General features: G+C 54.1%; 1 protein-coding gene and 1 long non-coding RNA gene across 6 annotated transcripts in view; one reads left to right on the top strand and one right to left on the bottom strand.

The window, feature by feature from the left end:
• PBX4 (PBX homeobox 4) overlaps nucleotides 1-6,843 on the top strand; it is a 56,137-nt gene extending 49,294 nt beyond the window's left edge. For 2 of the 5 annotated variants that reach the window (XM_070373422.1, XM_070373424.1), the window contains exons 6-8: nucleotides 974-1,130; nucleotides 1,478-1,584; nucleotides 6,482-6,843. In XM_070373422.1, the coding sequence (XP_070229523.1) occupies nucleotides 974-1,130; nucleotides 1,478-1,584; nucleotides 6,482-6,589 (372 nt within the window). In that variant the 3' untranslated portion in view covers nucleotides 6,590-6,843. Of the gene's footprint in view, nucleotides 1-973; nucleotides 1,141-1,477; nucleotides 1,585-3,625; nucleotides 4,458-6,481 lie in introns of those variants that run through there. The other 3 variants (XR_011464742.1, XR_011464741.1, XM_070373423.1) reach the window with 3 other exon arrangements.
• On the bottom strand, nucleotides 1,599-4,962 carry LOC138988496 (uncharacterized). The gene is made up of 3 exons (XR_011464743.1): nucleotides 4,896-4,962; nucleotides 4,395-4,462; nucleotides 1,599-3,172 (listed from the first exon to the last, which is right to left on the bottom strand). It is a non-coding gene; the product is annotated as an uncharacterized lncRNA (long non-coding RNA).
• Nucleotides 6,844-12,201: the final 5,358 nt, after the last annotated feature.

The following is a 12,201-nucleotide window of genomic DNA, read 5'->3' as shown; positions in this document are numbered from 1 at the left end:
GGAACACACACAGGGCTTTTTCTGTCCATGATTAACATTGAGAGGATTGTAGAGAGACGTTAAAGAAACTAATTTTAAAGGAGAAAAGGTCATCCACAGTCCTGCCATGCAGTTCAGCTGTGTGTTTCTGTTCATGAAAATGCACATGTCTCATGTGTGCATGAAACTGCAGCTCCAGGCGCCGTACTTAGGGATACGCGGTGCTTCTGGCTGTGCACGTCTCCATGCTCATACAGCTGAGCGCTGTCCAGCCTCTCAGCCAGCCAGGGACGTTTTCGTTGTCACAGCTCTTGAGGGCAGGGAAGGGCACACCTGGCCCCCAGCAGTGGAGACCAGGGATGCTGCTCAGCACCCTCAGGACCCGCCCAGAGAATGATCAACAGGGAGGAGCCCTGACCCAGAGGGCTCGTGCAGACATGCCATCAGAGCTGGGCCCTGTGCTTGCAAGATGTGTGTGACTGCAGCTCCCTCCCAACCGGCTTCGAGGACTGAAGGCTGCCCGTGCGCTGCTCCGTGCTCAGCTCCTTCCCCTGCTCCATCAGGTGGTCCTTTATCCTTTGATAAGTTTTGGATTTGATTGTGTTCTTTGCTTCAATCGCATTCCCAGAAACGCGGCTGCTGGTGCATGTGTCCCGCGTCAGGGTTCAGTCTGTTGCCGCAGTGACCACACACTGGTCTCTCCAAGCGTGTGACACATGCCTGCCCTGCTCCCACCTCCCTCCTCATCCCAGGCTCCAGCAGCGCCTGGTCCTCAAGCAACGCAGCTCCTCCCTCTCTGTAAGCCACGCTGACTCCAGGGCGCCCCCAACACACAGCAGACATTCCCTGTGCCCAGGGTTTGTCAGTGCCGGCTTCACAGTCTCAGCCCCTCACCCCATCCTGGGGCCGCGTGCTGCCACTCAGCAACGCCCCTCCTTGCGTGCCGCATCGCTCCAGCAGCCTTCCAGCTACTTCTGTCTCTGTGTGTCCACAGGTCTCCAACTGGTTCGGCAACAAAAGAATTCGGTATAAAAAGAACATGAGGAAGTTTCAAGAAGAGGCTACCATCTACACAGCCAAGACGGCAGTGGACGCCACCGAAGTCAGGGGCTCAGGGCGCCAGGCCAGCCCCCCATCGATGTCCCACTCCAGTGAGTGAGGGTCAGTGGCCCCCCGAGGCTGCGCACACCGAGCCGCTTCCAGGGCAGCTGCCGGGCCCTGCACACGCCTCTCCTCTGCTCACATTGTGGGGTTTCCGTTCCCACTGGAGATGGTCCCCATCAAGTCACACAGCCCCGCCGGCTGTGCAGGTGCTGTGGGGACAGAAGGTGCACCCCAGAAGGCTGGTCTCCCCACCCACACAGGCTGCAGGAGGGCTGGGAGCCGTGGGAGTCACGTTCATGGCCTCCTCCTGACCCAGGGGCTGGCGAGTGCCACCTGAGGCATCGCTGCGCCTCCCAGGGCGGGAATGCTGGTCCTGACCCTCCGACCCCTGCAGGCTCCTCTGGCCCATTTCCGCTGACTGGCCCCGGAGACGCGCTTATCCGCCTGCAGACGCTGGCCTGCGTCCAGCCCAGCCCCCGGGGAGGAGGCCTTCTGGCCCAGGTGAGTCTGTGGCACAACCCCAAGGCTTGTGGGGTCCCCGACCCAGTGACGAGCAGGCCTGGAGCCCCCGTGGTGGCTGGTCCTCGGGACCGGCGGCCTCAGCCACATCGTGGTCTCCGCAAGCTCTCATGAAGGGCATGACAACCAGCTGGGCCTGCCATGCCCTCATCACGGGGATGGTGCAGGAGGGCAGAGCCGCCTCAGGGAGCTCAGCACCGTGGGCCGCTCAGCAGAGACCTCAGTCCTCACAAGACTCAGTGGGCACGGCGGGCTCTGCCTGTTGGGAAGGGGCCCTCCCTCCCCGAGGAGGCAGAGGGTGGGGTGGGAAAACGAGGCCTCGATGGTCTGAAGGTGCAGCCCCCTGAGCTCAGAGCCTTCAGCACTCCTCACTGTCCCGGCCACCCCCTCTGCTGGCGCCCAGCTGGGCCAGAGTGAAGGTCCATTTTGGCGACTGGGAGGAGCATGGGCCTCGGGTCACGGCTCTCAGGATGTGCCCTCAGGAACGTTCTCAGGGTGTGGGCCATCCCTCTCGCGGCCCCTGGGGCCTCCTGGCCCCCCACTGACAGCCACGGTGGGGGGCGGCTAGGGGGCCTGGCTGCACGCTCAGGGCTATCCTGCAGAGCTGTGCAGGCACAGGTGTAACACGGCCACCCAGCAGTGGGTAGGGTCTTATGCAGCCAGACTGTTTGCTTCAGAGTCAAACCTCCCTCCTCAGTGTACCCCTCTTAAAGATGCAGGGAATGGATGCCCGCTGGTGCAGTGCATCCCGTCACCATGGCAACCCCACAGCCCACAGTGAGCACCTGGCAGAGCCAGCACTCTGATGCCACCAGGTGGCCAGCTCGTCCTGCTCTGCACTTGCCCAAGGCCCAGAGCCGCAACCACAGTAGGGGCAAGCCTGTGAGAGTGACACAGGGTGAGGGGTCCATGGACCGGGGGCCGGGTCCTGTCAGCCCCACGGAGTAAGTGGGAAAGCGTGGGATGTGGTGTGCACCCCCAACTGTGCCCCAGTCCCCTGGCGTGGGCAGGCACAGATGCTCTTCCCAAGAGAAGGTCTCCAGGCTGAGGACCCCCACTCCCCTACCACCCCCCACCCAGCTGGGCGCCGACTCCTCAGCCCTGAGCTGCCCTTTGGCTCCCAGGCCCACACTGGGCCCCAGCCTGTCACTTCCCAGGCCTGCCAGGTGAGCCCTCCCCTCCTCACTCATGTCTTCCTGCTGGGGTCCCAGGCCTGCGGTGCCCACCCCAGGGCAGAGCATGTCCCCCTGCGGCCAGCATCCCCGCCCCAGGCGCTTTCAGACTGAGGCTGAGAGCAGCAGCGCCGGCCTCCCAATTCTCTTGCCCAGCACTGTCCTCTGGCACATGTGGGAGGTAACAGCTGTGGGGAGAGGGGGAAGGGAGCAGGGTCTTGGGCCTCGTGGGGCTGGATGCATTAGAGGGTGCAGGCAGGAGGGTTCAGCCTGTTCAGGAAAGTTTGAGAATGAGGAAAGAGAAGGGGAGCTTGTGCGTTATTGCTCTCGTGGGCTGCACACAGGACTCACCTTAGAGCAGACAGCCATTGTCAACAGTGGTTTCCAGGGGGAGGGGTCTGTGGATGAACACCCCATGGTCACGTGTGCCCAGTACATCCCCACACCGCAGACAGAGTCCCCCCAGCCAGCGGCCATGGGCCCTTCCGTCCTAACTCCAGTCAGGTGCACGTCCTGCTGGGTTCAGGGTTCCTGAATCTCTTGCTGCTCAGCACATCTCACCACAGTCTTTCAGGGCCCACTGTTAGCTCCAGGCCTGCCTGGGTCTCCCTCCCCCTCAGAGCACGTACCATGGTGCCCCGTCCCTCCCCTGCCAGCGCCCGGCTAGCGGAAGCAGACCCTGCCAAGGAAGCACGTCCATGTGGAGGCCAGCTGCGACTCAGGGCAGACCCCTGCGTCCCCCCGTCTCCTGGCTCCTCTCGCAGCTCTCAGCACGTTCTAAGGGACGTGGAGGCTGGACGGGCCACCAGTCTTCATGGCCCCCCTCTGAGTCTCTGTCTCTGCCTTTTCAGGCCAGGGGCGGCTGGCAGGTGAAGCAAATGCCAACCGCTTCACCCGTTGGCAACCCCAGCAGTGTCACCTCAGATGCATCTAATTAAGTGTTGGGGCGAGCAGAAAAGAGGACGGTGTGACCTGCTGTGGTTCCCTGGCCCTCGAGTTCCTTCAGAAAACCCAGAGCTGACAGCAGAGGGCTCTCCCTAAGCCACCAGCCAGAGACACTGACGCCATCGTCCGCTTATCAGCTGGGATTTGAAACAGCTTGAGATGCTGCTTATTCTCCCAACTCTTGTCTTTATATTTATACATACATATATATATATATAGTAATTTTATGGTTAAGACTATGAACTATTTCTACAGGAAATTCTGGTACCAATTCTGCCATTAAAATTTTGAACTGATTTTAATTTTGCCACCATTCACCCCAGATTTGTTGCTGGCAGCCGCTGACGACACAAGCACAGTTGTGCGAGTTGTGACCTTTTGCTCACTGGTCCGTCCAGGTGCCAACTCGCCCAGGCACTGCCTCCCACCCTGACTTGTGTTGTGTTATGAAAATGCAGTTTTGATTTAAGTCTGTTGTGAGCTCAGGGTTTTACCGGAATTAGTTTGGCACTTTCTTTCTTCTGTTAATGCAAGTTATACCATTTTCAGTTGAAATGTCATTCAAGACAATAAACTTCCCAAGCGCTTTCATGCCTCTGTGCTCTTGAAATCCCGCTGGCCTGAGGTTCGGCGCTCAGCGTGCCCCGCCTCCCAGGCGTCCCTCGGTCCCCTCACCTGGTTCCTCTGCTTCATCCTTCGGGGTGGGCGGGGCTTCGCTCCGTCTCCTCTTCCTCTTCCCCTCCCTGGGAACGAAGACGGTAGAGCTGGGGGACTTCCCTGGCGGTCCAGTAGCTAAGACTCTGGGCTTCCAATGCAAGAGGCCCGGAAAAAAAAAAAAAAAGAGGCCCGGGTTCTATCCCTGGTCAGGGAACTGGATCCCACGTGCCACAGCAGAGCTCACATGCCACACCTAAAGGTGCGCCATGCCACAGCTGAGGCCTGGTGCAGCCAAAACAAGAAGGTAGGGCTGGGCTGTTGGGAGAATTAAAAGAGCCTGGACTGCAGACAGCCCAGGGCCCTGAGCAAATATGTTGTATCTGCCCATTAGTCTACATCACCAGGGCCCTGACCCCACACTACCAGCTGACTCCATGACTAGCCCCTGAGTTTCTGTCCAGAGGGTTTCTTCTCTGCACACAGTGTGTTCCAACTCCCCCACGCCTCCACACAGCTCACCCCAGATCCTGGCCAGTTGACTGCGTCACCGTTCTCCTGACTCTTGGCCTCCAAGCCCCGCCATGTCTCCCTCCTGTCTCCGCCCCTCCCTCCTGTCTCCGCCCCCTCCCTCCTGTCTCCGCCCCTCCCTCCTGTCTCCGCCCCCTCCCTCCTGTCTCCGCCCCCTCCCTCCTGTCTCCGCCCCTCCCTCCTGTCTCCGCCCCTCCCTCCCTCCTGTCTCCGCCCCCTCCCTCCCTCCTGTCTCCGCCCCTCCCTCCCTCCTGTCTCCGCCCCTCCCTCCTGTCTCCGCCCCCTCCCTCCTGTCCCGCCCCCTGCGGTGCCACCACTGTGGTGTTGATGCTCTAGTGAGGGGTGCAGACCGGAAACGAGGTGCAGGAGTGAAAGTCCGCTGGGCCCAGCCATGCAACATGGCAGGATCACAGCCTGCACCCCAAAAGGCTAAGCACAGTGGTCTCCAGGAATCAGAGGACCTCAGCCCCCTCCCTTCTGGCTTCCATTCACCTGCCCACCCTTACCTAACTGTCACAGCCACAAGGCTGCTGCTCTCACCTGACCTGTTACCACACATCTCCATTTCTGTTTGAGAACCAAGAAATAGATTTCTTTTTTCTTTTTTAATATATTTTCTTGGCCGCACTGCACGGCATGTGGGATCTTAGTTCCCTGAACAGGGATTGAACCCATACCCTTTGCATTGGAAGCACAGAGTCTTAACCACTGGACAACCAGGGAAGTCTCAAGAAATAGATTTATAGTGAAGGTACTACAATCTCAGCTGACCCCATCTAGGCCCTGGCCCCTTCGCCACCAGCATCCCTGCAGACCCATCTTCAGAGTTAGGGTTGGGTCCTACCAAGATGGTTTGTGATGGTCTGTGTGTCCCTGCGAGCATGTCCCCACTTGGCATGCCCTGCCTTTCTCCACATGATGTATCTTGGAGTGGCCTGCCTCTGCATCTGGGAAGATCTTCCTCCAGTGAGTGAGCCCCTCGTTCCTGGTACTGGGTCCTTAGGGTAGTTCCATCTTTGCAGCCCTGGGCCCTCACTGCCCCTCAGCTCAGCAACTCCTGAGTGATGAGTGCTGGTCAGCGAGCCGCCCCTGGCCTGGCTCTTTGCACCGTCAGCGCCTCTTTTCTCGCCTTCAGTGCACTGTTGCAGCATTCAGTCGTATCTGACTCTTTGTGACCCCCTGGACTATATAGCCCACAGGCTCCTCTGTCCATGGGATTCTCTGGGCAAGAATACTGGAGTGGGTTGACATTTCCTTCTCCAGGGGATCTTCCTGACCCAGGGATGAAACCTGTGTCTCCTGCATTTGTAGGCTGAGCTGCTTGGAAAGCCGCAGGGGCCAGCCATCAGGACCTCCCCCAGCACCTGTGACATTTCCACTGCGCACTCCCTCAGCAGAAATGGTTAAGATGCTAGGAAGCCCCAAAACCACAGCCTGGGGTAGGGGGAGTCTCAATCGAGGCTGTTGAGCAGCCCACCCAAAAGAAGACCCCCATGAGCAGTCACTTCCCAGTCCCCCTCCCCAGCCCCTGACAAACACTAATCTGCTCTCTGTCTCTGTGAATTTGCCTGTTCCAGACATTTCACACACACAGGATCACGCAGCTTGAGGCCTTCTGTGTCCCGCTTCTTCCATTCGGCCTGTTTCTGGGTCGACCAGGGCACTCTGAACCACAGGGAAACTAGACGGGAAGTCGCAGAGGGAAGGCAGCTCAGCTCTGGTCCTGCAGCTTGGTGCGTCCACACAGCTGGGCAGAAGAGTCGTGTTCAGGATAGAAATGTGGAAGCCGGGACAAGGACTTACTGTATAGCACGTGGAATGCTGCTCAATGTTATATGGCAACCTGGAGGGGATGGGAGTTTGGGGGAGAATGGATACATGTATATATGTGTGGCCGAGTCCCTTTGCTGTTCACCTGAAATTATCACAACATTGTTAATTGGCTATACACCAATGCAAAATAAAAAGTTTTTTAAAAATTAAAAGAACTTCTTTTGTAAAGTGAAAGAAATAAAGGAGATATTGCAAAACTTCAAAAAAAAATTTGGAAGTTGGGAGAGGCCAAAATACAAGACAAAAATCAAGAGAGGATGTCACAAGTCAGAAAGACAGATCTCAGGAGCAGAAAGTGAAGCCTCACCAGCGTGGCCGGACTGAGCCGCATGGGCTCAGTGGAACCACAGGGCCATAAGCCAGTTCAGGAAGCAATCAGAGGCAGAGAGCACAGTCAGCTCTTGAGAACATTTGCAGCAAAAATGTCGCCAGGGGCCGTAGGGTGTGAGAGGGAAACACCCGTGGGGAGAGCTGCCAGGCAGGTCCTGAGGGAGGGAAAAGTGGGATGCACCAGGGGAGGTCGTCTGAACCCTGGAGAGGAGGCAGAGAGCACAGGTGCTGGAGAAAACCCTGCAGGGGTGTCCCAAGGGAAACAGTGTTGCAACTTGTTTGTCCTGGTTGAGGCCTGTGTATGTGAAATGTCCGGTGCTCACCACTCACTTGCCTCCTCTCCTGGCCATGGTGTGAATGCAGCTCTGGGTTGGTTTAGCCTCCAGCTTCCGGCTGGGTCTCTTAGAGGGTTTCAATTTGAGGAAACTCCCTATGTCAAATTCTGCACCTAAAGTCGCACTTTACTAACATTTCATATTATATTACTCAAAAAATGCCTGAAATATGGCCATACGACAGTAATCGAACTAGAAGGATTACAAGAGCTCAGAGGAGTCACGCTGCTGGCAGAGCGGGAGCTGATGGCACCTGCATGCAACAGGAGGGGACGTTGAGGCTCAGAGGCTTGGTGACCTGTGGCCCAGGCCCCCAGTCAGGAGAGAGGTAGGCAGACCCAAGGCCTTGAGCCTGAAAGCTGATCAGGGGAGACTGCTCATCAGTACAGCGGCTCAAGACGGCAATTTTCTAGAATCTATTAATATTAAAAATGCACACACACTTTCCCTCAGCAGTTTGCCTTCTAATAATTTTTCTACAGGAACATGTTTCTACAGGAACAAAATGATGCATTTCCTGCTACATTTTTTGTAATTGCAAAAAAAGGAAAAGAAATATTTGTCAGTTGAGAACTATTTGGGGCTTCCCCAATGACTCAGCAGTAATCTGCCTATGATGCAAGAGATGCTGGTTTGAAGATCCCCTGGAGGAGGAAATGGCAAACTACTCCACTATTCTTGCCTGGAAGAAATCCCGTGGACAAAGGAGCCTGGTGGGCTACAATCCATGGGGTCACAAAGGATCAGACATGACTGCATAACTAAGCACGAAGCACAGTTCAGTTCAGTTCAGTTCAGTTGCTCAGTCGTGTCCGACTCTTTGTGACCCCATGAATCACAGCACGCCAATCAGGCTATTGAGTCATGTAGTGGAATAGTATACAACCATTTAAAAAGCTGAAGCAGTTTTTCTCCACAACGTGTTACTGTAAAGAATAGGAAGATAACCATTTGCATACATTTTTTTAAATGAGGTATCCAATATCTTTGGAAGGAGACACAGGTCACAGCCAGGACCACTGGGGAAGGAACCAAGGATCAGGGATTGGTGGGAAAGCAGTCTCTCTTTTCTCTGTATACCCTTGGGCAGTCTGCATTTTAGAAATCCGTAAGGGCCTGGTGGGCTGCAGTTTGTGGGGTCGAAAGAGTCAGACACGACTTAGCAACTAAACAAGAACAAAAAGAGGCTTGTGCAGGGAGAGGAGAGGGAGCCCTTGGAACACTGACCACGCCCCAGTCAGTTCTGCTTGTTACCCCCTCACTAATCCTTAGCTTGGAACACATGATCCGGGATCTTACCTGAGAGGAGGCTCACAGAAGGATCTGGAAGCCACCGCACAGGAGATTCAGGCTCTGTGTCCCACCATCGTCCACCAGGGGTCGCCAGGGCCCTGCAGAGACTACAGAGCTGGAGGCCTGGAGACCTGCTGCTCCTGGGCAAGGGACCCCAGGATGGAAGACCCCTTACCTGGTAGCTGTGGGGTTCAAAGGCAGATCCACACAAAGGGTCAGGCTCAGGGCAGGAAACAAGACCTCCACGGTCACTATTCTGCTCAATGTGTCCCTTGCAAAGTGTCTGACCACCCTCACTCAGGCACTCTCCCTCTCATGATATTTGCATGTGTGTTTGTGGTTTGCATATAATATGCACGATTTGCTTTATTTGAATTAAACACGTGTGTGATTTGCATATTTTTGCATGCCATTGTGTAGTTTTTTAGAGATCTTTTTTCTGTGAGCCAGTTTGTTGGGAGATGGAGACTGGGAATCCATGTCCTGGGCAGCCTCTGAGAGGTGAGTGGACACCTCCCCCAGGTTCTGTGGAATCTCATCTCCATCACCTGGTTGGGAGCCCCAGGAAGGCACAGTCTGTCTGCTTAGAGCTCCACGCACCCTCTGAGACAAAAGCCACCATAACATGGGCAGGGCTCCAAGCTGCTGGACACAAGAGTCTTGAGGGCTACTCTGAGGTGTCTAGGCCAGAGATGGGTTTAAATGGAGGTTCTGGTTCATTGGATCCAGGCCAAACCTGGGAATCTGCATTTCCACCAGCTCCCAGATAAGGCTGGCATTCTGGCCAGATGTCTGGGCAGAAAACCCGCTAATATTCTCTCTGATCCACACATCAGAGAAAGGCTCTGACCAGAGAAAAAGGCTTAATCCCAAGGCTCCCACCAGAGAAAAATTCACTCTAATATTAACCATAGAGGCTTCCCATGCGGCTCCTGCCGATGTAGGAGACCTAGGTTCAATCCCTGGGTGGGGAAGATTCCCTGGAGAAGGAAATGGCTACCTACTCGAGCATTCTTGCCTGGGAAATGGACAGAGGAATGTGGCAGGCTATAGTCCATGCGGTCGCAAAAGAGTCAGACACGACTTAGCAACCAAACAACAACAACAGTATTCATCATGATACTCAATTAGCAAAGAGTCTGAGGTTGATTGGTGATTTAAAGAAAGAAAAAGTCTGGTTGTAGGTTAGAGTTTTGCAAGTAGCAGCCGTGTGCCTGGAATGCGTGATCCTGACTGGGGTAACTGCCCCTGTCTGGGCGTGGACCAGCATCAGGGTCTTTCCCAGCATCAGGGTCTTTTCCGGTGAGTCAGTTCTTCGTATCAGGTGGCCAAAGTATTGGAGCTTCAGTATCAGTCCTTCCAATGAATATTCAGGATTGATTTCCTTTAGGATTGACTGGTTTGATCTCCTTGCAGCCCAAGGGACTCTCAAGAGTCTTCTCCAACACCACAGTTCAAAAGCATCAATTCATTGATACTCAGCTTTCTCTGTGGTCAAACTCTCTCATCCATACATGACCACTGGAAAAACCATAGCTTTGACTACATGGACCTTTGTCGGCAAAGTGATGTCTCTGCTTTTTAATAGGCTATCTAGGTTTGTCATAGCTTTTCTTCCAAGGAGCAAGCGTCTTTTAATTTCATGGCTGCAGTCACCATCTGCATCTGATTTTGGAGCCCAAGAAAATACCGTTTCCATTGTTTCCCTATCTATTTGCCATGAAGTGATGGGACAAGATACCATGATCTTTGTTTTTTGAATGTTGAGTTACTCCAATATAAAATGAAAATTAAATTTTGAAAAATGCACAGCATGAGACCTGTGAGTTCCAGTTTTATTTGGGGACTGACTGAAGACTGTAGCCCGGACAGCCTCTCAGAGAGTTCCCAGCAACTGCTCCAAAGGGATAGGAGGATGTCAGCATGTACGTGATCCTGGAGAAGGAGAATGTGCAATCAAGCACATATCTCAGAAGAGCTGCTACTCACACAAACCAGATGTCTCAGTTAATGATTTCAGCGCTCTTCTAAGTATGAAAAGATGCAAGAAACTGAGCTCATAAAAGTTTTCTCCTGAAAATACCTACCTATCTGAAGGGCTACTCAACCAGTTTCCCCAGAGCCCTGAGAGCTCCATTCCTAATCTCTTCCCTGAACTCCTTTCAGGGTTTGTTGAAGGTGAGCAGTCGCAGTGGCTCATGACCTTGACCTTGTAGAACCAGGTGCTGAGGGACCTTCTTCAGGCATGAAGGGTAGCACTTTGAATCTCAAACACACATCCTAATGTGTAGGAGCCTGAGGTCAGGGAGCCAGAGGACCTGAATTTTAGGGTAACTGACAGATGCAGGAGCAGTGTGGAAGGGCCTCCTACTGGCCCATGATTGCGCTGATTCATGCAAGAATCACCAGCCAGCCTGGGGGTGCTGAATAGGTTCCTGGGCCCACACTACTGTGAGCTGGCCAGAAATTGGGTTCCTAAGGAGGGCATGAGGGGCACCGTGGGCACTGTGGGACTAGTGTGGGCCACCCAGTGGTAACCGATTCTGGAATGAGTGCCCTACTTCGATGGCACGTTTAAGGACGATTAAAACTTCCTCAGTGGTCCAGTGGTTAAGACTCTGTGCTTCCACTGCAAGGGGGCATGGGTTCGATCCCTAGTCAGGGAACTAAGATCCCACATTCTGAGCAACCACACACACACACACAAATCGAAGACCAATTAAACTTAACCCCCACCTCCAGTCCCTCTGGTGTCTGGTGTTGCTGCCTCCTTCCATCTGCATCTGGAGCAGCCCAGGAAGGCGGGGAAATACACAGCATGAGTTAGACTTCCTATGTTGGCAGATACAGTTTTGCTGTGTGAATGCACACAACAATAAACTTCGCTCTGGGAAAAAAAAAAAGAATCGCCAGTGGAGGTGGGCTGGGAGGGATGCTCAAGAAAGAGGAGATATATGTTACTTATAGCTGATTTTGGGCATTCCAGGTGGCACAGTGCTAAAGAATTCACCTGCCAGTGTAGGAGACACGAGAGATGCAAGTTCTATCCCTGGGTCAGGAAGATTCCCTGGAGGAGGAAATGGCAACCCACTCCAGTATTCTTGCCTGGGAATTCTCATGAACAGAGGAGCCTGGTGGGCTACAGTGTGTGGGGTCACAAAGAGTCGGACACCACTGAATGACTGAGCAGAACACATAGCTGATTCACGTTGTATGTTGTTTTACAGCAGAAACTAATACTCTTGAGAGTCCCTTGGACTGCAAGGAGATCAAACCAAAGGAAATAAATTCTGAATATTCACTGGAAGGACTGATGTTGAAGCTGAAGCTCCAATACTTTGACCACCTGATGCAAAGAGCTGACTCATTAGAAAAGACCCTGATGCTGGGAAAGATTGAAGGCAGGAGGAGAAGGGGATGACAGAGGATGAGATAGTTGGATGGTATCATCAACTCAATGGATATGAGTTTGAGCAAGCTCTGGGAGATGGTGAAGGACAGAGAAG

The sequence above is a fragment of the Bos mutus genome, chromosome 7, assembly GCF_027580195.1.
Source record: "Bos mutus isolate GX-2022 chromosome 7, NWIPB_WYAK_1.1, whole genome shotgun sequence".
NCBI lineage: Eukaryota > Metazoa > Chordata > Mammalia > Artiodactyla > Bovidae > Bos > Bos mutus.
Note: the sequence above shows the minus strand (reverse complement) of the source record. Positions and strands in the feature narration are given on the sequence as shown.